The sequence below is a fragment of the Coregonus lavaretus genome, assembly GCF_964263955.1.
Source record: "Coregonus lavaretus genome assembly, chromosome: 35".
In the NCBI taxonomy this organism is placed as follows: Eukaryota; Metazoa; Chordata; class Actinopteri; order Salmoniformes; family Salmonidae; genus Coregonus; species Coregonus lavaretus.
Genome location: NC_140022.1, coordinates 2,698,130 through 2,719,758, shown reverse-complemented (window position 1 = coordinate 2,719,758; position 21,629 = coordinate 2,698,130). Strand labels below are relative to the sequence as shown.

The 21,629-nt window shown below is 41.4% G+C and overlaps 1 protein-coding gene and 1 long non-coding RNA gene across 2 annotated transcripts; both read left to right on the top strand.

Annotated features, from left to right (window-relative positions):
- The first annotated feature begins 126 nt into the window (after positions 1-126).
- Positions 127-1,465, top strand: LOC311109745. The gene is made up of 2 exons (XR_014610626.1): positions 127-1,110; positions 1,360-1,465. It is a non-coding gene; the product is annotated as an uncharacterized lncRNA (long non-coding RNA).
- Positions 1,466-5,235: 3,770 nt separating this feature from the next.
- LOC311109661 (uncharacterized protein) lies at positions 5,236-8,307 on the top strand. The gene is made up of 3 exons (XM_084152617.1): positions 5,236-5,775; positions 7,065-7,114; positions 7,330-8,307. The coding sequence occupies exons 1-3, from the start codon at positions 5,760-5,762 to the stop codon at positions 7,753-7,755; spliced, it is 492 nt and encodes a 163-aa protein (XP_084008743.1). The 5' UTR covers positions 5,236-5,759; the 3' UTR covers positions 7,756-8,307.
- The last annotated feature ends 13,322 nt before the right edge of the window (positions 8,308-21,629 follow it).

The following is a 21,629-nucleotide window of genomic DNA, read 5'->3' as shown; positions in this document are numbered from 1 at the left end:
ATATACAACGGCTAAGGGCTGTGTCCTAGCACATAAGAGCAGCCCTTAGCCGTGGTATATTGGTCATATACCACACCCCCTTGGGCCTTATTGCTTAAGTATGCTATGCTGAATGAAGAAGAAGAAGAAGAAGAAGAAGTTTCAAGTTTTAAGAAGAAGTAGAAGATTACTTTATTATCTAATGTCCATTCATAATGCAAATTAGTGGCAAGGGGTTTCAGACTTCCTAGTATCATTCAATGAGAGGACAGTAGAGGTGACAAAACAACTCCACCACACAATGTTGGCATGTGACTCAATATTACCCTCCAACCACACAGAAAAGCCACAGCAGGGTTATATTAGAGAATCTGTGTATGTTCACACAGAGAGATCTGACAGATATTCTATGACTTAAGCTTACTGTAATGTGCATAATTTTTGCCTACTGTAATGTGTATAACTTTAGCCTACTGTAATGTACATTTGTACTCTGTTCTTGCCCCAGCTGGAACATGAAAGTGACAACTTCTCCATTTTGTGACGCAGATAGAATATATCTGACCATCTCTGAACAACCAAGGTCATGTTTAATTTACAGCCAGTCTCGAATCCTGCATCTATCTATTTATGATCATAGCTGATTTATAGCAACAGGGCCACTGTTGAGACAGTCAAAAACGTCAAGTTCGTCGGCGTACACATCTCCAAGGTACTGAAAATGGTCAAACCACACTGACACCGTGGTGAAGGCGGCACGACAGCGACTCTTCAACCTCAGGAGGCTGAAGAAATCCTGCCTGTTCCCAAGGACCACTAGTCAACTACCTGCTACCCCTGTGTCCCCCCCAACTGATGTTAACCCTGCCCCCACCCCCCAATGGACATTTAGAATTGTTACAGTTGTAAATATGTATATATTATTATTATTTGTATTATTGTTTTATCTACTTCTCTTCGACCAGCACTGTTGGAGCTCGGAGCTGAAGAATTTCACTGTACCCTGCTATTACATCTGAGACCCTGTGCATGTGACTAATACATCTAATCTAATCTATAGTGATCACCACAGTCAATTTTCGTAGATGAGAGCGGATGAAGCACATGGGGAGAGAGCGAAAGAGAGAGTAGGTAAAGGAAGTAAAACGGAAGAAATGTTACCACAAACACTTATGCAGTGACGGAGACACTATGATGCTGAGGTGTGTTAAGACTAATGTGAGAGACATTTAAAATTGAGAGAGAGTGCGGGAGAGAGAGAGAGGACAGACAGTGTATTTCACTCTCTCTCTCAGACACACAAACACACAGAGAGATGATCATCTACCGTTGCTGTGGCTGTCTTCCTAAACCACCTCTGCTGTAACCTGTTGATTATAGAAGGCCTGTGTGCTACAAGTCACCATGGGGCCCCATGACTGCTGGTCCTGGACCAGCCTACCTCTCACTATCCTGGTTGTGCTTCTCTTCCCCCGGGATGCCCATGGTAAGTTAGACCCAGGAAAAAACACAACACTTTGTATAAGGTTAAACTACAGCGTATTGTGGTTGGTTCAGTCTCAACACACAGTAAGAGAAGTGTTGCTGGTAAATAGAAGAGCAGTTGTGGTTATCTTTGAGTGAACATTGAGGTAAATATTTGAAATGTCATCCTCACATTCAAGACTTTCAGTTTTTGTCATCCTCGCAAAAAAACACTTTTTTAGTTGTGTATGAGAGCTCGATGAAGGAAAAGAGATATCCCGTTGTAGAAAAAGACTAGGGGACTAAAATAAGGGATTAGCGGAGGTAAATATTTGAAATGTCATCCTCACATTCAAGACTTTCAGTTTTTGTCATCCTCGCAAAAAAACACTTTTTTAGTTGTGTATGAGAGCTCGATGAAGGAAAAGAAACATCCCGTTGTAGAAAAAGACTAGGGGACTAAAATAAGGGATTAGCGGGTTAAGAAAATGTGTCAAAAGTAACTTTTTTCCATCTTAATTTCCTTCCCATCCTCCTACCTATAGATGAATAATATATGTTATTAATGTTCTCATCCCTGTTTTCCAGTTATTGTTGTTGAAACAAATGGCTCTAACTTTTACCTTCCATTTTGTTTCCACTGAATAGCAAATATACATTTCACACTGGCATTATGAATCAATCAACAACATCAATATTTTTCAATTGACATTACAGAGATACACTATTGTAGCTTACTCATACCCAGGGTGGGGGGGGGGGGGGGGGGTTGCACATCTCAGTTATACTACTGTTATGTTTTTTAATTTATATGATTTCAACAACAATCATGAGGGCATGAGCGAATTAAGCTAAACTTATCATAACATGATAATGATGAAAATATGGGCCCTATTTTTCCTCAGTCAGTCATTGATTGTTATTAACCAGAGTGTGAGTTGTTCAATATCTGTCAGATCTCTCTATTACTATAACCCTGCTGTGGCTTTCCTATGGTATTATTGAGCTGTGTGTGGTAGGCATACAGTCAAGCTGTATGATGATATCGTTTTGTCACCTCTACTGTCCTCTCATTGATACTGGGAAGTCTGACACCCCTTGCCACTAATTGACACTCAGAATGTCATTGATGGTCAGTTATACTGAGTTAAACTGAGACCTTTGGGATATATATATATATATTCAATTCCTTTTAGTGACGATTATTACGTTTTCAGGTTTATGAAAAGTTTCCCCATTTGTGGTATGATGAGGTGGTCCTACACTACACGACCAAAAGTATGTGGACCTGCTAGTCGAACATCTTATTCCAAAATCATGGACATTAATATGGAGTTGGTCCCCCACCCACAAGAGCATTGGTGAGGGCACTGATGTTGGGCGATTAGGCCTGGCTCGCAGTCAGCGTTCCAATTCATCCCAAAGTTGTTTGATGGGGTTGAGGTCAGGGCTTTGTGCAGGCCAGTCAAGTTCTTCCACACCGATCTCAACAAATCATTTCTGTATGGACCTCACTTTGTGCACAGGGGCATTGTCATGTTGCCACAAAGTTGAAGCGTAATTCATCACTCCAGAGAACGTATTTCCACTGCTCCAGAGTCCAATGGTGGCGAGCTTTACACCACTCCAGCCGATGCTTGGCATTGCGCATGGTGATCTTAGGCTTGTGTGCAGCTGCTCGGCCATGGAAACCCATTTCATGAAGCTCCCGACAAAAGTTATTATGCTGACATTGCTTCCAGAGGCAGTTTGGAACTCGGTAGTGAGTGTTTCAACCGAGGACAGACGATTTTTATGCGCTACGCGCTTCAGCACTCAGCAGTCCCGTTCTGTGAGCTTGTGTGGCCTACCACTTCACGGCTGAGCCGTTGTTGCTCCTAGGCGTTTCCACTTCACAATAACTGCACTTACAGTTGACCGGGGCAGCTCTAGCAGGGCAGAAATTTGACGAACTGACTTGTTGGAAAGCTGGCATCCTATGACGGTGCCATGTTGAAAGTCACTGAGCTCTTCAGTAAGGCCATTCTACTGCCAATGTTTGTCTATGGAGATTGCATGTCAGTGTACTCAAATTTATACACCTGTCAGCAACGGGTGTGGCTGAAATAGCCGAATCCATTAATTTGAAGGAGTGTCCACATACTTTTGTATATACAGTATAGTGTATTTTAGTCTGAGGGGGGATGCAGCTCTGAATAAGCACAGCTGGGGTTGAATTTCAGTTCCCTAGAACCTGTAGCCCCTTTGTCAAATGCTAATTGAGTTCCCACTCTTCAGGATGTGAAATGTCACTAAAATCGGTGTTTCTGTCACTTTTTGTGTCTTTTTGTGTCTTCCCCTTGTATTAGTCATCAGAATGACACAAGGGGGAATTTGACTGTCTCCTGTTAGCCATCATATCCTCTCATCTAGGAAAATGTATTCTCAGATCAGTCTGAGGCTGATCTTATAGCTGTTATTAATGAAAACATGTTTGGTTTTCTGTTTGTGGAAGATTTGATATTCACGGGATGTGAACATATGGGAACCTATTCATCAGTCAGTGATTTGTTTAATTTTCATTCATTTTCATTCTCCCCAGAACAAGAGAATTCTACCTGCACAGAGATTAAAGTGAAACGGAACACAGTATGGAGGGCTTCACCAGGAGTTCACCTGGAGATTAACTGTTCTGTTACTTTCTATACCAACTCACCATCACCTGTCTTATGGTGTAAATTGGACTCAAATGACTCAAATGACTGCGTTACTGTCAACACAACTGGCCACATTAAAACACAGTGGAGAGAATTGACAAACAGTGGACATGACAAACAGGGGATTTCTTTTCTGATTTTCACAAGCATATCCGTAGATGATGTAGGTCTATACCGGTGTAATTATGAAAACACTGTGAGTCATTCTATCAATGTAACTGTCTCAGGTAAGCAAGCTATTACATTTACTTTCATTTGATTAGTTAATTTGCCATTGGTATTCATGGAGGCAAAACCTCCCTGCAACTGGGTTCTGATTTTGTATGTATTTCAGAGAGAGTTGAAGACACCACAGTTGTGTATCAGAAGAACGAAACAACCAGTAAGCGGAGATTTTGACTCTTCGTAGCTTAGCATGCATTGCACACAGGACATAAAGGTGCTGCAGTATGAATGTACATCAAGGCACACCACAACACAATGCTATGTCACACCTAGCTCTGAAACACCGTGGTAACCAGTAACACCCTAACAGCCAGTTAAAACTAGCAACCTAGTATCCATGTTGAGTCAAACCTCCTCTTCAGGGGCATAATTCTGATTTGAAATGTGTGTGTGTAATTAGGCAGAATTATTTTGCCATTGTAAACTCATTTCCTGCATTTTTATATTTTTTGGCCTATAGCTTTTATGAATTCAAATGTGGGGTTGGGGGGGCATTTCCTCCCTGTTTCGTAGTGGAAATTAGGCCTCTTTCTCTTATAGACAGTACACTGCGTCTCTTTCTCTTATAGACAGTACACTGCGTCTCTTTCTCTTATAGACAGTACACTGCGCCTCTTTCTCTTATAGACAGGACACTGCGTCTCTTTCTCTTATAGACAGTACACTGCGTCTCTTTCTCTTATAGACAGTACACTGCGTCTCTTTCTCTTATAGACAGTACACTGCGTCTCTTTCTCTTATAGACAGTACACTGCGTCTCTTTCTCTTATAGACAGTACACTGCGTCTCTTTCTCTTATAGACAGTACACTGCGTCTCTTTCTCTTATAGACAGTACACTGCATCTCTTTCTCTTATAGACAGGACACTGCATCTCTTTCTCTTATAGACAGTACACTGCGTCTCTTTCTCTTATAGACAGTACACTGCATCTCTTTCTCTTATAGACAGTACACTGCGTCTCTTTCTCTTATAGACAGTACACTGCGTCTCTTTCTCTTATAGACAGTACACTGCGTCTCTTTCTCTTATAGACAGTACACTGCATCTCTTTCTCTTATAGACAGGACACTGCATCTCTTTCTCTTATAGACAGTACACTGCGTCTCTTTCTCTTATAGACAGTACACTGCGTCTCTTTCTCTTATAGACAGTACACTGCATCTCTTTCTCTTATAGACAGTACACTGCATCTCTTTCTCTTATAGACAGTACACTGCATCTCTTTCTCTTATAGACAGTACACTGCGTCTCTTTCTCTTATAGACAGTACACTGCATCTCTTTCTCTTATAGACAGTACCTATAGTAGCCTGGAGTGGCTGTGGCCTTATGTTTACTCCTCGGCTGGGATTGTGGTGTTTGTCACCGTGGTGATAACCGTATCCACGCTCTCAATGCGTGGTTGTAAAGGTAAGAGGCTCACGATTACCATAACACATTCATATGGACGAATGATGACCATAGTAACACATTATTACAGGCTAATGATGACCATAGCACATTAATACAGACTAATGATGACCATAGCACATTAATACAGACATTTACAGTGCCTTCGGAAAGTATTCAGACCCCTTGACTTTTTCCACATTTTGTTAGTTTACAGCATTATTCTAAAATTGATTAAATGTTGTTGTTTTTTCATCAATCTGCACATAATACCCCATAATTTATTAATTTATTAAAAAATAAAACTGATTTTACATTTACATAAGTATTCAGACCCTTTACTCAGTACTTTGTTGAAGCACCATTGGCAGCGATTACAGCCTTGAGTCTTCTTGGGTATGACGCTACAAGCTTGGCACACCTGTATTTGGGGAGTTTCTCCCATTCTTCTCTGCAGATCCTCTCAAGCTCTGTCAGGTTGGATGGGGAGTGTTGCTGCACAGCTATTTTCAGGTTTCTCCAGAGATGTTCGATCGGGTTCAAGTCCGGGCTCTGGCTGGGCCACTCAAGGACATTCAGAGACTTGTCCCGAAGCCACTCCTGCGTTGTCTCGGCTGTGTGCTTAGGGTCGTTGTAATAATATAATAATAATAATAATAAACTTTTATCCAAAGCGACTTACAGTGATGCGTGCATACATTTTTGTGAATGGGTGGTCCCGGGGATCGAACCCACTACCCTGGCGTTACAAGCGCTGTGCTCTACCAGGTGAGCTACAGAGGACCACCTTCCTGTTGGAAGGTAAACCTTAGCCCCAGTCTGAGGTCCTGAGCGCTCTGGAGCAGGTTTTCATCAAGGATCTCTCTGTACTTTGCTCCGTTCATCTTTCCCTCGATCCTGACTAGTCTCCCAGTCCCTGCTGCTGAAAAACATCCCCACAGCATGATGCTGCCACCACCATGCTTCACCGTAGGGATGCTGCCAGGTTTCCTCCAGAATTGACGCTTGGCATTCAGGCCAAAGAGTTCAATCTTGGTTTCATCAGACCAGAGAATCTTGTTTCTCATGGTCTGAGAGTCTTTAGGTGCCTTTTGGCAAACTCCAAGCGGGCTGTCATGTGCCTTTTACTGAGGAGTGGCTTCCGCCACCATAAAAACCTGATTTCACTTTGTCATTATTGGGTATTGTGGGTAGATTGCTGAGGATTTTCTATTTATTTAATCCATTTTAGAATAAGGCTGTAATGTAACAAAATGTGGAAAAAGTCAAGGGGTCTGAATGTTTTGTTCATGATTTCCTTAAAATTGCAGGTGCCTGTCCGGCCAGGCAGTCAAGGAAAGAGGAACAAACAGAGAACCAGGTCAAACAGATATACACTTTGCACATCTCCTTTTCATTTAGTCCTTTATTAGTACTCTACAGATTCTGAATGGTCTTTAATGTGTTTACAGTATGTAACATGGTGGAGTCTTTTGGTGCACTCCTTGTCTGTAAGGTCCCAGGTGTGGCCCATTATAATCAAGGTTGGGGTTTGCAAATACACAGAGTATAAAAGTTGCTTACTTGTTGTTACAGTACATGGCTATACCAATGACCCAGCTAGCATCCCCACGACCCAACCCCCAACCCCACCACAGAGGAAGCATCCGATCCCACCAAGCCCAGGACCGGCCCCAAGCCCAGGACCGGCCCCAAGCCCAGCCCCGGCCCCAAACCCAGGCCCAGGCACAAGCCCAGCCCACCCCACTGCCAGACTGTATCTATGACAACGCACCTACCAGGGGCCCACGTCGCACTCATCCGGCACCAGTCCAAGCTGCAACCAATCAGGTTACTGTCCCGGTGGACAGGGACGATACCTATAGCAACGTGAAGGAGAAAGAGGAAGACAGCGATATCATGTACGCAGCGCTCAACCATCAGGTAAAGCCTCGAGCCGCGCTGTGCCCTGCACAGCCTCAGGAGGAGTGCTCAGAGTACGCAGCCATACGAGTGTCCTGAGCCCTGGAACCAGGAAGAAAACTCCTCTTCCCAGAGGGTCACAGTCCTACTGGTTTTTGTTTCTCCCTGATTACGAGAAGGGGGTCGCTGCATCCCAATATGGCGACTGGAGTATGGGTGAGTGGGTGTGTGGAAAGGGAAGTAGTGGGCGTGTGGAAAGGAGTGGGTGTGTCGAAAGGGAAGTAGTGGGCGTGTGGAAAGGAGTGGGTGTGTCTAAAGGGAAGTAGTGGGCGTGTGGAAAGGAGTGGGTGTGTCGAAAGGGAAGTAGTGGGCGTGTGGAAAGGAGTGGGTGTGTCGAAAGGGAAGTAGTGGGCGTGTGGAAAGGAGTGGGTGTGTCTAAAGGGAAGTAGTGGGCGTGTGGAAAGGAGTGGGTGTGTCTAAAGCGCTATAGGTTAGACGGTTTTGATTGAGCTGTGTTTTTTCTCTTCCACTTCTTGCCACTCAATCAGACTGTGACACAGCTACACTCTTAGAACAAAAGGTGCTATCTAGAAACCAAAAATGGTTACTTGGCTGTCCCCATAGGAGAACCCTTTGAATAACCCCTTTTGGTTCCAGGTAGAACCCTTTTGGGTTCCATGAAGAACCCTTTCCACAGACGGTTCTACATGGAATCCAAAAGGGTTCTACCTGGAACCAAAAAGGGTTCTCCTATGGGGACAGCCATAGAACCCTTTTGGAACCCTTTTTTCTACGAGTGTGCCTTACATTGAGCTACCATACTGCGAGAGTTTGGACTTCTGTTTTTAAGCCAGAGGATGAGTCTGAGTGTTAGTTTTACATAAATAATTGTACATTTTCCGGTTTAAAACTGAAGATTGTTTAATTTTTATTAGAAGTATTGATGATGGGTGTACTGTTGCTTCATGGGTTGTATGCAGGTCCTTACTGTGGCTGTCACCCTGATATTGGCTACTAGGTAGCTACTTCCCACACCGTTGCCGGACAGTAGTGCCTGTCAAGCGGGAGCGAACGGTACTGTGTCCCAGTGTTGTTGTTTTTCATGTGTGCCCTCCCCATTTGAGTAGTAGACTGTAGGTACTGTATGTATCAAGGTGACATCTAGATGGTTTTCAATATTAACGTAGTTACTTCTTGTGTAGGCTGCTATCCTCCTTGATATAAAATAATTTAAGAGAAAGCATTGCCACGTTAGCTACCGCCTGCGACATGACCCTGACACCAGTGGCGATTGGTGCCGTTGAAGATGAGGGAGGACGATTCTTTTCCCCATGATCATGGCCTTATTTCTATTACAGCTTATTGGATGACTGTCATTCATATTCCATTCACCCAGTTCAATGTAACATCGATAGGTTTAGGCTACTACATGATACTCTACTTTTCCCTATACCCATCATGAGGTTGCTACAACCTAGCCTATGAATGAAAGTTTGCAGCGTAGGTGCAGACAGGTTGAGAGAAAAATTTGAGGTGACAGACAGTGACACATGGACAGACAGTGACACATTCTATACCGCCTTGCATGCTCTTGCCTGCAACTAGCTGATCTAGGGTGTAATCATTAGTCCAACAGTTGCAAACGAGAGTTTCTATTGGACAAATTCAGGTATGTTTATCCCCGTTTCATCCGTTTGCTTCCGTTTAAGAAACATTTAAGAAACGTTTTTCAACAGAATTGGCAGAATGAATACACCCCTGATCACACGTAAACACAGTTCACTTTCATAGCAGCCACGTTGTATTCCTTCTCGCGTCTATGCGATCTCCTCCTCTCACCTTTTCCCTTCACTTGTGGACTTTAATGCACAACACATCAGCTGTTTGTGACCAGGCGAAAAAACCTTTCCAAGCCAAACCATATCATAACAGCTACACACAGCCTACCTCATTGTCACCATATTAGCTAAAGTAATGTCATAGCTAATAGAACCAATGCATTAGTAAACATGCTACAACCATGCAGTAACATTACAGTGTACAGTCAGTAAGCAGTTTAGCAGTTACACCGGCAGGCCCCAGTGGCAAAAAATTTGTACAACCAAAAGCTTATCATGACTTGGAAGAGTTCCAGTGTTGTGTTGGATCGTCATAGCCAGCTAGCTAACATATCATGCCTCTGAGCCGGGTGTTCGAGTAGGCTAAACTAGCTAGCTGCATTTGCTAGCTAAGTAAGTGAAAGTGAAAGTGATTTTTTGGGGGGAAATATAGCTCTCTCTCCCTCTCTTGCTTCTTAATTTTTAAAGAAATTATTTTGTTCAAAACAAGTTCAACTATTTTCTTTCTCTCTCTTTGAGTCAACTACTCACCACATTTGATGCACTGTAGTGCTAGCTAGCTGTAGCTTATGCTTTCAGTAATACATTCATTCTCTGATCCTTTGATTGAGTGGACAACATGTCAGTTCATGCTGCAAGAGCTCTGATAGGTTGGAGGACGTCCTCTGGAAGTTGTCATAATTACTGTGTAAGTCTATGGAAGGGGGTGAGAACCATGAGCCTCCTAGGTTTTGTATTGAAGTCAATGTACCCAGAGGAGGACGGAAGCTAGCTGTCCTCCAGCTACACCATGGTGCTATATTTAGTATAGTTTTATGTATCTAAATTCACTGAGGAAGATTGTCCTCCCCTTCCTCCTCTGAGGAGCCTCCACTGCATGATACCCAGTAGGAAGTACTTCAAGTCGGCAGGCATGTCGATACAACCCCGGTGCACTGGTCCGGCTTATTGACTCGTCTTGCAGCCCAATCAGCCACGTAAAACGGTATTCAGTGGCAACAAATCTGCCCAATTAGCTGATTTGCTTTCCATACAGCCAGTCCTTTCAACACACCCCCTCTCCCATACTCCGGTTGCCATATTGGGCTGCAGATACCCATACTTGGTATTATAGAAATTGATCAGTTGGCTGCCTCTGAACTTTGAACTTCCACCAATGATAATGTCAGTTTTAACTATGGTCTTTTGGGTAAAACTTTCATACAGAGGTTAATTCTTGAGACCTACATAAAATATTCCACAGCACTGTAATCAAGTGAAAATCAGTTGACTGTTAACGTAACTGTGATTGATTGTTTTTTTTGTAAATAATTTTTTCTGTGATTGCGTGTTACCTATTTAAACAAAGAATCAGATTTGTTTTACTATAATATAATTTTCACTGCAATATTACTATTCTCCAGTCCTTACTGTAATCAACCAATTTAGGTGAAATCACTGTGAGTGATGATAATCCCCTAGCCTTGGGTTTAGTTGTGGTGTTACTGTCGTTATGCAGGGTGTTTTGCAGTTTACCTCTTGTGCTGGGATGTGATTAGGAGGGTTTCCTGTGCTACACAAACCAAAAACCCCACATGCTGCAGCACACTGTCACATATCCTGTGTGAAGCTGAGAGAAGCTTTCAGTGTGTGTTTGTGTGTGTGTGTGTGTGTGTGTGTGTGTGTGTGCGTTCAAGCGTGCTCTACTGTTTCTGCATGCGTGTGTGCATGTGTTATCCCAGCTAGCACACAACGTTCGGAGAACAATATATTTCTTAGGCTTGGTGAGAGCGTGGTTGTCCTATGGTTATTTTGCACACGATCTTCCCACATTGTTCTGGGAATGGTGCAGGATACCCAGCTAGCACATAACGTTCTGAGAACCATGTGTTTTTTTTTGCATAAAGTTTTCTGCAGGTTTCCTCATGGTTCTATTTAAAGAAAAAATTCACCCAAAACCACTCAATCCTATAATTTACAGTGTTACATAACACTAATATGTGAGATAATAATGTTGGTAGCAACGTTATAATAATGTTGGTAGCAACGTTATAGTAATGTTGGTAGCAATGTAAATCGTTGTGGAAATCTGTTGCAGCTCAAGTCGACTAGAAAGCCGACAATGCAATGCTCTCTCTGCTGGCTGGCTAGTAGCTAGCTAGCAAATGTAGCTACACACAATAATACCAAAGTCAATATCAGCATGTGAAGTAGCTAGTTAGCTGTAAAATCGCCTAAACAAACTGCACTGTCAATTTAGGAGTCTACAATCTCACCATGTTCAACCTGCAGATCGATGTGCCTCACAGAGTGGAGTCTGACATTCGCAACGACACTACGCAATGCACCCTGGACTGACGAGGCAGACAAATAGGAGATATGTGTTAGACCCTCTGTTAAATTAAACATTTCTCGAGGTTGGAATATCGCAATAATATGATCAATGGCTCATTCGAGAGAAGACAACCTCCCGAGTTATGACATCGGCCAGTATTGAAATCTGACATGTATGATAGACGTTTTTGCGATTTAAAAGTCATATTTCTATTAACTTCCAGTGTAGTGAGAGCGACTTTATCACAATGCTACGTCATACCGGCCGAATTTCTACCTGCTTGAACGGCAATAGCTCAGATACACATGAAAACATGACATGACCCAGGGAATCGATAGAACAGAGATGCACAAAAACAATATAACATAAAAAATGAGTGAATCTTTACTTTAAAGTCATGTTCTCAGAACATTAAGAAAACTTTCCATAAAAAGCACAAGCAAATATTAGTAACGTTCTAAGAATGATATTTAAAAACATATACATTCCGTTCTCAGCATCAACAAAACTCTCTCTATCCTCTATCTTGTTAAATGTGTTCCGGTGTATTGATCTTAATCAGTTCTTGTTTCCTTTGAAATGGGGTCTGTTTGAATAGACTAAAACGAACAACTTTGTATGAGTAAAAATACATGGCATGCTAGCTCCAACTTGGTGGCGCAGTGGACTAATTCCATGGATAGAGCACAAAATATCATAGGTTCAAATCTCACTGATGAAAAAAATATGATTAATGCCTAAGCAAAACAATTTCCATGTGTCCTATCTGTGCTTGGAGTTCAAAACAGTGAATCCAAACTAAGCTAGCAGTGTTATTAAAAGTCTTATTGAAACATGTTCTCAGAATGTTATTTAATTACCTTCAAATAACCTATAATTTCCGTTCTCCGAACGATAATAAAACATCCCAGGAAAACATTCAGGGAACCATAGTAAACGTTCTCAGAACTTCCCTGCAACCTAAAAATGAACATTTCCAGAACAAGGGACATTTTCAGGAAACTTATGGCTTCCTTCGAAGTACCAATGGGAAACCAAAAACGTAAGTTCCCACGACTTCCAAGTAACCACATTTAGAGCTGGGATGTGAGTGTTTATGTGCATGCATGAGTGTGTGCTTTACAAATATGTGATTGTGATCTCCTAACCATCACAAAGACACAGGGCCTTGAACAGAAACACAGGGCTGACCACAGTGTTGTGAAGTACACCTGACATGGTGGAATTGAGACTGTATGGTTTTACAGTACAGCACAGGTGTCAAACTCAATCCACAGAGGGCCGAGTGTCCGCGGGTTTTCGCTCCTTCCGTCTACTTCACTGTTAAAATAGAAAGTCTCAGAACACCATGATTGTGTAATGAAACCATGAAAAGTAGTGCACCTAAACTGAGACCTGGTGTTTGGAGGGGGTTTAAATGTAAACCCAATGTAAGCGTTTTAATACACAGAATGTGATTGTAAACAGAAATTAAGTACTCAAACACCCAAAGCGGTTCTTCAACCTGAATATTGAGAGTGTTGTGAAAACACTTTGTGGGGTTTCAGTGCATGTAAAAGGCAGCTTCAAAAAACAAAAACAGAGTTTCACATACAATCAATGGTTTATAAATGCAAATAGTTTATATCCTAAATATTGATTGATGATAAGGACCTATGGAGAATAAAAAACATATACTTAATAAAAATGAATGCAAATTGTGCAGAGCCCGAAGACCGGGGTTAAATTCCCCGCTCCAACCCTTCAATCTCTTTCTCCCACCTATCTGTATCCCCTCTGTCATTTCATAACTGTCTCAATAAAATGTTAAAATACTCAAAAAATATATTTAAAAAAATGTATGCAGTCATATGAATTATTTCTTAATTTCATTTTACCAAAATAATGTAAGAATAAATCCAACTTAATATGTTGCTCAAAATGTCAGTGTCTTTCATGACGATAACCAAACAGAAAGAAAATGAGTGCGTGAACTCTGGTTTTAATCACCTTGCATTTTTCTATCTTGCCACGTGACTGATTTCAGAGGATTGTGGGTAAAACAATTAAAATACTTTATGATTCTTTCACACAATGGTGTATGCATGTTTGAAGAAATCCAAGTATATTTCTGTATTAGTATTAAGCTTGTGCCATGAAGTGTAATGGATGATGATGAACGAATAGCTAAACCGTCAGGCAAATTGACCTTCAATGAGGACAGCACCCATTCCCACATTTAACATTATTAATGGAAAAGACAAGTGTAGAATCCCGAATTTCTGCAGTTCAACCTCCAGGTACTGCTGGTGGTTGGAACACTTGACAATGCCTGTCCAAAACGGTATATAATGACAAATGATCAAATACATAACAATGTTAAAGGTTAAGCCACTTCAGAAAAAGGGATCTAATTCTGCAGTAGACAGGATTCAGAACATCAGAATGGTGTTTAGAAGCTTTAGAGAGAGGAAACGGCACCAAAAGAGAAGGTATCTCATTCTGCACTAAACAGGACTCGAAACAGCAAAATAGTGTTTTCAACCTTTTCAGTGAGTGCAGTCTCTGGCAAGGTGTTGGACAACACTTGATTAAGTGGCATTATAACCCACCATGTCATGTTTCAAAACATCTCAGGATGATGTGTTTCAATACTCCAGCAAAGTTAAGGTTTCGTCTTCGTCAAGTTGGTGGCAGCTCAGTTGCCATTAGTTTTGGCATTACAAAGCACTTCATTTTAACAGTGTTGATTGATGAATTAAGGTCCGTAATTAGTAAGGAACTCCCCTCACCTGGTTGTCTAGGTCTTAATTGAAATGAAAAACAAAAAACCTGCAGACACTAGGCCCTCCATGGAATGAGTTTGACATCCCTTCAGAACAGTATTGTAGATGAGGTGAACCCCAGGTGCACTGGTCTATTGGCCATCTGACGCCATGATTGTAAAAACAAAAGGGAACCACTTAGCTGACTGGCGTGTATAGGCCAGTAATGGGACTTTACCTCTCAATACCATCATGCACATCACAGGAGGTTGGTGGTACTTTAATTGGGGAGGACGGGCTTGTGGTAATGACTGGAGCGGAATTAGTGGAATGCTATCAAATACACCATTCCATTTACTCCGTTCCAGCCATTATTATGAGCCGTCCTCCACTCAGCAGCCTCCACTGCAAGCACATACAGTACCAGACAAAAGTTTGGACACACCTACTCATTCCAGGATTTTTCTTTATTTTTACAATTTTTTACATTGTAGAATAATAGTGAAGACATCGAAACTATGAAATAACACATATGGAATCATGTAGTAACCAAAAAAGTGTTAATCATTTCAAAATATATTTTATATTTGAGATTGTTCAAAGTAGCCACCCTTTTCCTTGATGACAGCTTTGCACACTATTGGCATTAATATTATTATTGTTATTTCATAGTTTTGATGTCTTCACTATTATTCTACAATGTAGAAAATTGTTAAAATAAAGAAAAACTCTTGAATGAGTAGGTGTGTCCAAACTTTTGACTGGTGCTGTATATGGTAATGTTGTGTGTGATCACTTGCACCATAAAGGCTGTTTTGTGAACACAATCAACCCACAAGGCCTCATACTCTGACAAGACCCGTTTCATTTCTGTACTTTTATATCAATTCTAACCTGCGACTCTGCACTGTCTCCGGGTGTCTCTTGAAAAATAGATGTTTTCTATCTCAACGAGAGACTAACCAGGTTAAATAAAGGTTAAATACTTTTTAAATAAGTGTTAACCCTTCCATGGTGCTGTTTGTATAAGATACTGCTTTCCTGTTCTCTCACTGAATGTACTGTAACATAACTGAAATGATGATTGCCATTGAATGGCTATTTAAAATTATTTGACCTTTTATCAAATATGTGTTGTTGCTTTTTTAAAATTATTATTCAATAAATGTATTATATTTTCTGAACGGCGAACTGTCCTAAATGATGAACTGTACATGAATTAGGATGAAACTATGTATTTTGTTTTATTTAACTGCATCTCAACTGCATATACAGTAAACCTGATTATTAGGCCTATGTGTTCTTTCCCAACCAAGACGTCAACGACATTTAAGACCCTCAGATAGGGAAGCATCAATTCCTCTAAAAGACCATGCTCCCCCATGCTGAACGTCTCAACATCCCACCGAATACGGGAAATGAGCCATTTATGTTCAGAACAGTAATCCAAAACTTCGACCACGTAGTGATTCTCTGGTCTCAACCCCTTCAGTCACGTGGAGTGAGGTGGACGTAGGTTGTTCCCGCCACCTCTCTGTGGTCTGTGAGTGGAACATACTGTTGAAGCCTGAATCTGTGATAGCACCCTCCCTGATGTAAAAAAAGGGCTTCATAAATACATGTGATTGATACGTGCGCCCACCAAGTGCTACACCTAAAGCAGCACCCTGACTGTGTGGCTGACACCTGACACTGAGGAGGGGGAGGATGTGTAGAAGTGAGAAAAACAACAACACGTGAAAAGCTTCCTACCGTTGTTCTCATGTCTTACTTCCCTGTTCTGCTATCAGGAGGAAGTTGTATACTTCACATACTTTTACAGGTAAACCAGTATGTGTCTGAAAAATGTGCTTAATTGACATCAGCGGACCGAGATTAGAGATCTGAAAACTACACTGAGTGTACAAAACATTAAAGACACCTGCTCTTTCCATGACACAGACTGACCAGGTGAATCCAGGTGAAAGCTACGATCCCTTATTGATGTCACTTGTTAAATCCACTTCAATTAGTGTAGATGAAGGGGAGGAGACAGGTTAAAGAAGGATGTTTAAGCCTTGAGACAATTGAGACATGGATTGTGTATGTGTGCCATTCAGAGGGTGAATGGGCAAGGCAAAATATGTAAGTGCCTTTGAACAGGGTATGGTAGTAGGTGCCAGGCGCACCGGTTTGTGTCAAAAACTGCAACGCTGCTGGCTTTTTCACGCTCAACAGTTTCCTGTGTGTATCAAGAATGGTTCACCACCCAAAGGACATCCAGCCAACTTGACACAACTGTGGGAAGCATTGGAGCCAACATGGGCCAGCATCCCTGTGGAATATTTTAGACACCTTGTTGAGTCAATGCCCCAACAAATTTAACCTGTTCAACTCAATATTAGGAAGGCGTCCTTTTATGTTTTGTACACTCAGTGTATATCAATGGAAAACAGGTGGACCACCTTAAAGATCCCTTATATTAGAACCACCACTACAGAGTTAATGGCTGTAGGGGGTAAGTAAAGGGTTAATTTACAGACGACGATGTAGAGTGGCATCTAGTGGATGTATAGCATGTAGCACACAATTGGCAGATTACAATGTAATGAGCTAATGACCTCCCACTAAACTGTTATCTTGTTTCGGTCTGATAATATTATGAATGGGTTCAATCCAAATGTATTCATCTAGTTTCAACTTGAGAAAATGACCCGCTTCTCCCAGACAATCTGTCTCAGGTCAAAGGACATGGTATGACCACTAAAATATGTTGGCCCCTGTTACAGGTTTCGGGTTTTTCCATTTATGTTTTGAGGTTGGACTTTTAGCACGTATAACATGTCTTTGGTCTAACAGAGTTGGATAAAATAATGGGGGGGGGGGGGGGTCTTCTATAACTCAGTTGGTTAGAGTGTGGCACTAGCAACGCCAGGGTCATGGGTTTGATTGCTGTTGGTGTCAAATATACAAGAAAAATTATGCACCCTGTATTGTAAATTGCTTTGGATAAAATAATCAGTGAAATGACATATAGTTATGTTATGATATCTCCATAGACACATATGAGAAGCCAAGTGTCATCATGTCATAGTCTGATTGGCATTTACACTGCATTAGTTGCATTATAACCATTCATAGATTTGGTATTTGCATTTTAACCATAAATGGACAAAATATCCTAAACAACTAAAGCAGACATTCCATTGAGGCCAGTAGAGCTGTGACTAGATCACACTGTTCTATTAGGATCACACTAGATCACACTGTTCTATTAGGATCACACTGTTTATACACTGTTCTATTAGGATCACACCTGTTCTATTAGGATCACACTGTTTATACACAGTTCTATTAGGATCACACTGTTTAAACACAGTTCTACTAGGATCACACTGTTTAAACACAGTTCTACTAGGATCACACTGTTTAAACACAGTTCTACTAGGATCACACTGTTACAGTATATTAAGATCACACTGTTTAAACACTGTTCTATTGGGCAGAGCTGTGACTAGATCACACTGTTTACATTTACATTTTAGTCATTTAGCAGACGCTCTTATCCAGAGCGACTTACATGAGCAATTAGGGTTAAGTGCCTTGCTCAAGGGCACATCGACAGATTTTTCACCTAGTCGGCTCGGGGATTAGAACCAGCGACCTTTCGGTTACTGGCACAACGCTCTTAATCACTAAGCTACCTGCCGCCCGTTTAAACACTGATCTATTAGGGTTCAAAAACAAACATTGACAAGACCAAGACAGACCAAGAACAACCAAGACAGGACAAGACAAGACAGGAAAAGATCGTACAAGACAAGACAGACCAAAACAGGACAAGACAAGACAGACCAAGACAGACCAAAACAGGACAAGACAAGACAGACCAAGACAAGACAAGACAGACCAAAACAGGACAAGACAAGACAGACCAAAACAGGACAAGACAAGACAGACCAAGACAAGACAGACCAAAACAGGACAAGACAAGACAGACCAAAACAGGACAAGACAAGACAGACCAAAACAGGACAAGACAAGACAGACCAAGACCGGACAAGACAGACCAAAACAAGACAAAACAGACCAAAACAGGAGAAGACAAGACAAGACAGACCAAGACAGACCAAAACAGACCAAGACAAGACAGACCAAGACAAGACAAGACAGATCAAGACAGACCAAGACAGGACAAGATCGGACAAGACAGACCTAGACAGGACAAGATAAGACAAGACAGACACATGCTGAGGAGAAGCCTCTAGTCATAGATAAGTGGAAGTGTGTGTTTGTGTGTTGACCCAGTTTCCCTGACTCATATGACTACCTGAAACTGGAGTGTGAGACTAGACTGGGTGCGTGTTTGTTTTTAGGCTATTTCAGAACTTTCACTGTGGCACAATAGTCTGGAAAGTAAGTTAGTCATAGAACATTTAAGAGTAGATATGTTTAAAAAGCAGTGCCATTCAGACGGTCCAAGAGAAACAGCACTGAGTCCAAACTGGGCACAAGAGGGGTAGACTGAATGGGCTTTCTGTTAGCTTACCTCCCACAATCTATCCTGACCATCTGTTTCCAAAGGGACTCTTGTGGTGAAACCCTGGTGAATAATCTTCAAGCACAACACACACACTAATTCATAAACGTGCATACACATATAAACACACACATATAAACACACACACTCAAAAAGTATGGAATGGCTCACAAAGCACTTCAAAGTAGAACCATTTTCAAAAAGCATAGGTCTGATAAATCAGGCACCTAATGAAATAAGCCTGGCTGGGGCCACGTTTGTATCATCTGTAGGATGCAAGGGAACACAAACACCTCTGAAGTCCAGCAAGACTTTCAGATCATGGTACAAGTATGAGAGGTTCGAATGGTGAGGTCCACTAATTATCATAAACACATAATACATACTTTAAAAAGCATGGAACAGTTGGCATTGTTTCAAAAGGCAACGAGTAATCTGCCACAATTAATTTGATAATGAAGAATCAACAGTGTGAAATAAAGAGCGTCTCTGGATGGTTTTAATTGTGTAAGTAGCTCCTGTAATAGTACATTACATACTGTACAAACAGCGCCTTCAGAAAGTATTCACACCCCTTGACTTATTCCACATGTTGTTGTGTTACAGCCTGAATTCAAAATGGATGAAATATACAACATTTTATCTCACCATCTACACACAAAACCCCATAATGACAAAGTGAAAATATGTTTTAGAAATGTTTGCAAATGTATTGAAAATGAAATACAGAAATATCTAATTCAAATAAGTATTCACACTCTTGAGTCAATACATGTTAGAATCACCTCTGGCAGTGATTAAAGCAGTGAGTCTTTCTGGGTAAGTCTCTAAGAGCTTTGCACACCTGGATTATACAATATTTACACATTATTCTTCAAAAAATTCTTCAAGCTTTGTCAAGTTGGTTGTTGATCATTGCTGGACAGCCAAGTCTTGCCATAGATTTTCATTTACATTACATTTACGTCATTTAGCAGACGCTCTTATCCAGAGCGACTTACAAATTGGTGCATTCACCTTATAGCTGTCACGAACTCTGATGCGGATGTGGTGCGAATCAATTGCAGGACACAGGAGCTAAATCAATCCAGATTTTACTAGTAATACCAAAATAACAACACGGGTCAAAAAACCCGGAGGCGAAATATACGCCACAGTGCGTAAAACACTCCCAAACCGAAACTGCGCACAAACAATAGTGCGACGGTACACAAAGAGCGACTGGCAAACAGCACTGCACCAAACGACAGGAAAACAATTACACACAACACATGACAAACAAATGGAACAATATAAAGGGTACATAATCACACTAACAGGGAACAGGTGCACAACAACTAGACAAAACCAAACGAACATCGAAAACATACAACGGTGGCAGCTAGCACTCCGGGGACGACGACCGCCAAAGCCTGCCCGAGCAAGGAGGAGGAGCAGCCTCGGCCGAAACCGTGACAATAGCCAGTCGGATAACCACTTTACAATATGTTTATTTTTTGGGGGGGTGGGTTAAGGGGGGGGTAGAAGGATTACTTTATCCTATCCCAGGTATTCCTTAAAGAGGTGGGGTTTCAGGCCGATTTAAGTCAAAACTGTAACTAGGCCACTTAGGAAGATTCAATGTTGTCTTGGTGAGCAATTCCAGTGTATATTTGGCCTTGTGTTTTAGGTTATTGTCCTGCTGAAAGGTGAATTCATCTCCCAGTGTCTGGTGGAAAGCAGACTGAAGAAAGTTTAAATGTTTTATCCTGAAAAACTCCCCAGTCCTTAATGATTACAAGCATACCCATAGTATGATGCAGCCACCACTATTTGCCCTAAACATAACACTTTGTATTCAGGACAAAAAGTTAATTGATTTGCCAATTTTTTTTGCAGTATTACTTCAGTGCTTTGTTGCCTTGTTGAAAACATGATGTTTTGGAATATTTGTTTATTTTGTACAGGCTTCCTTCTTTTCACTCTGTCAATTAGGTTAGTATTGTTGAGTGACTACAATGTTGTTGTCCATCCTTAGCAGTGGTGTGTATTCATGGATGCAAAGGGAAGCCAGGCTTCTCCCAAAATGGACCCCCAAAAAATAATATATAAAACATGTATATTTAGTCTCTCTGTGTTTAATACATTTCCTTCAATTCGCAAAAGAGGCTGAATATATTCCACGGGAGAAAGCATCCGAGCGAACGAAACAGCTCCCCTATGTCTCAGAATGTGTAGCCCAACTATTGAATGCAAGGGAAGCCAGCAAGCATTTGGGCTCCCTTGATAAAAAATAAATATAAAATAATAGCCAATCAGCCTTGAGTTGAACAGGGTGAGCTCAGCTGTGAATGGTCCTGGCGCACCAAAAGAAAGTGTCAAGGGAAGCCCGTTTGGATTTAGCTTCACACCAATCACATCACATCAAGCCAAACGTCATTGACAGAAACATTTTTAATTGTTGCATCTCATTGTGTTGTTGTCCTCCGGTGGCTTGCTAGCTAGCTAAAATCGGCCCATTCCTAAATTAGCCATGGATGGAGATAGGAGTTAGGACTAATTCTCAGTACTGGCCAATG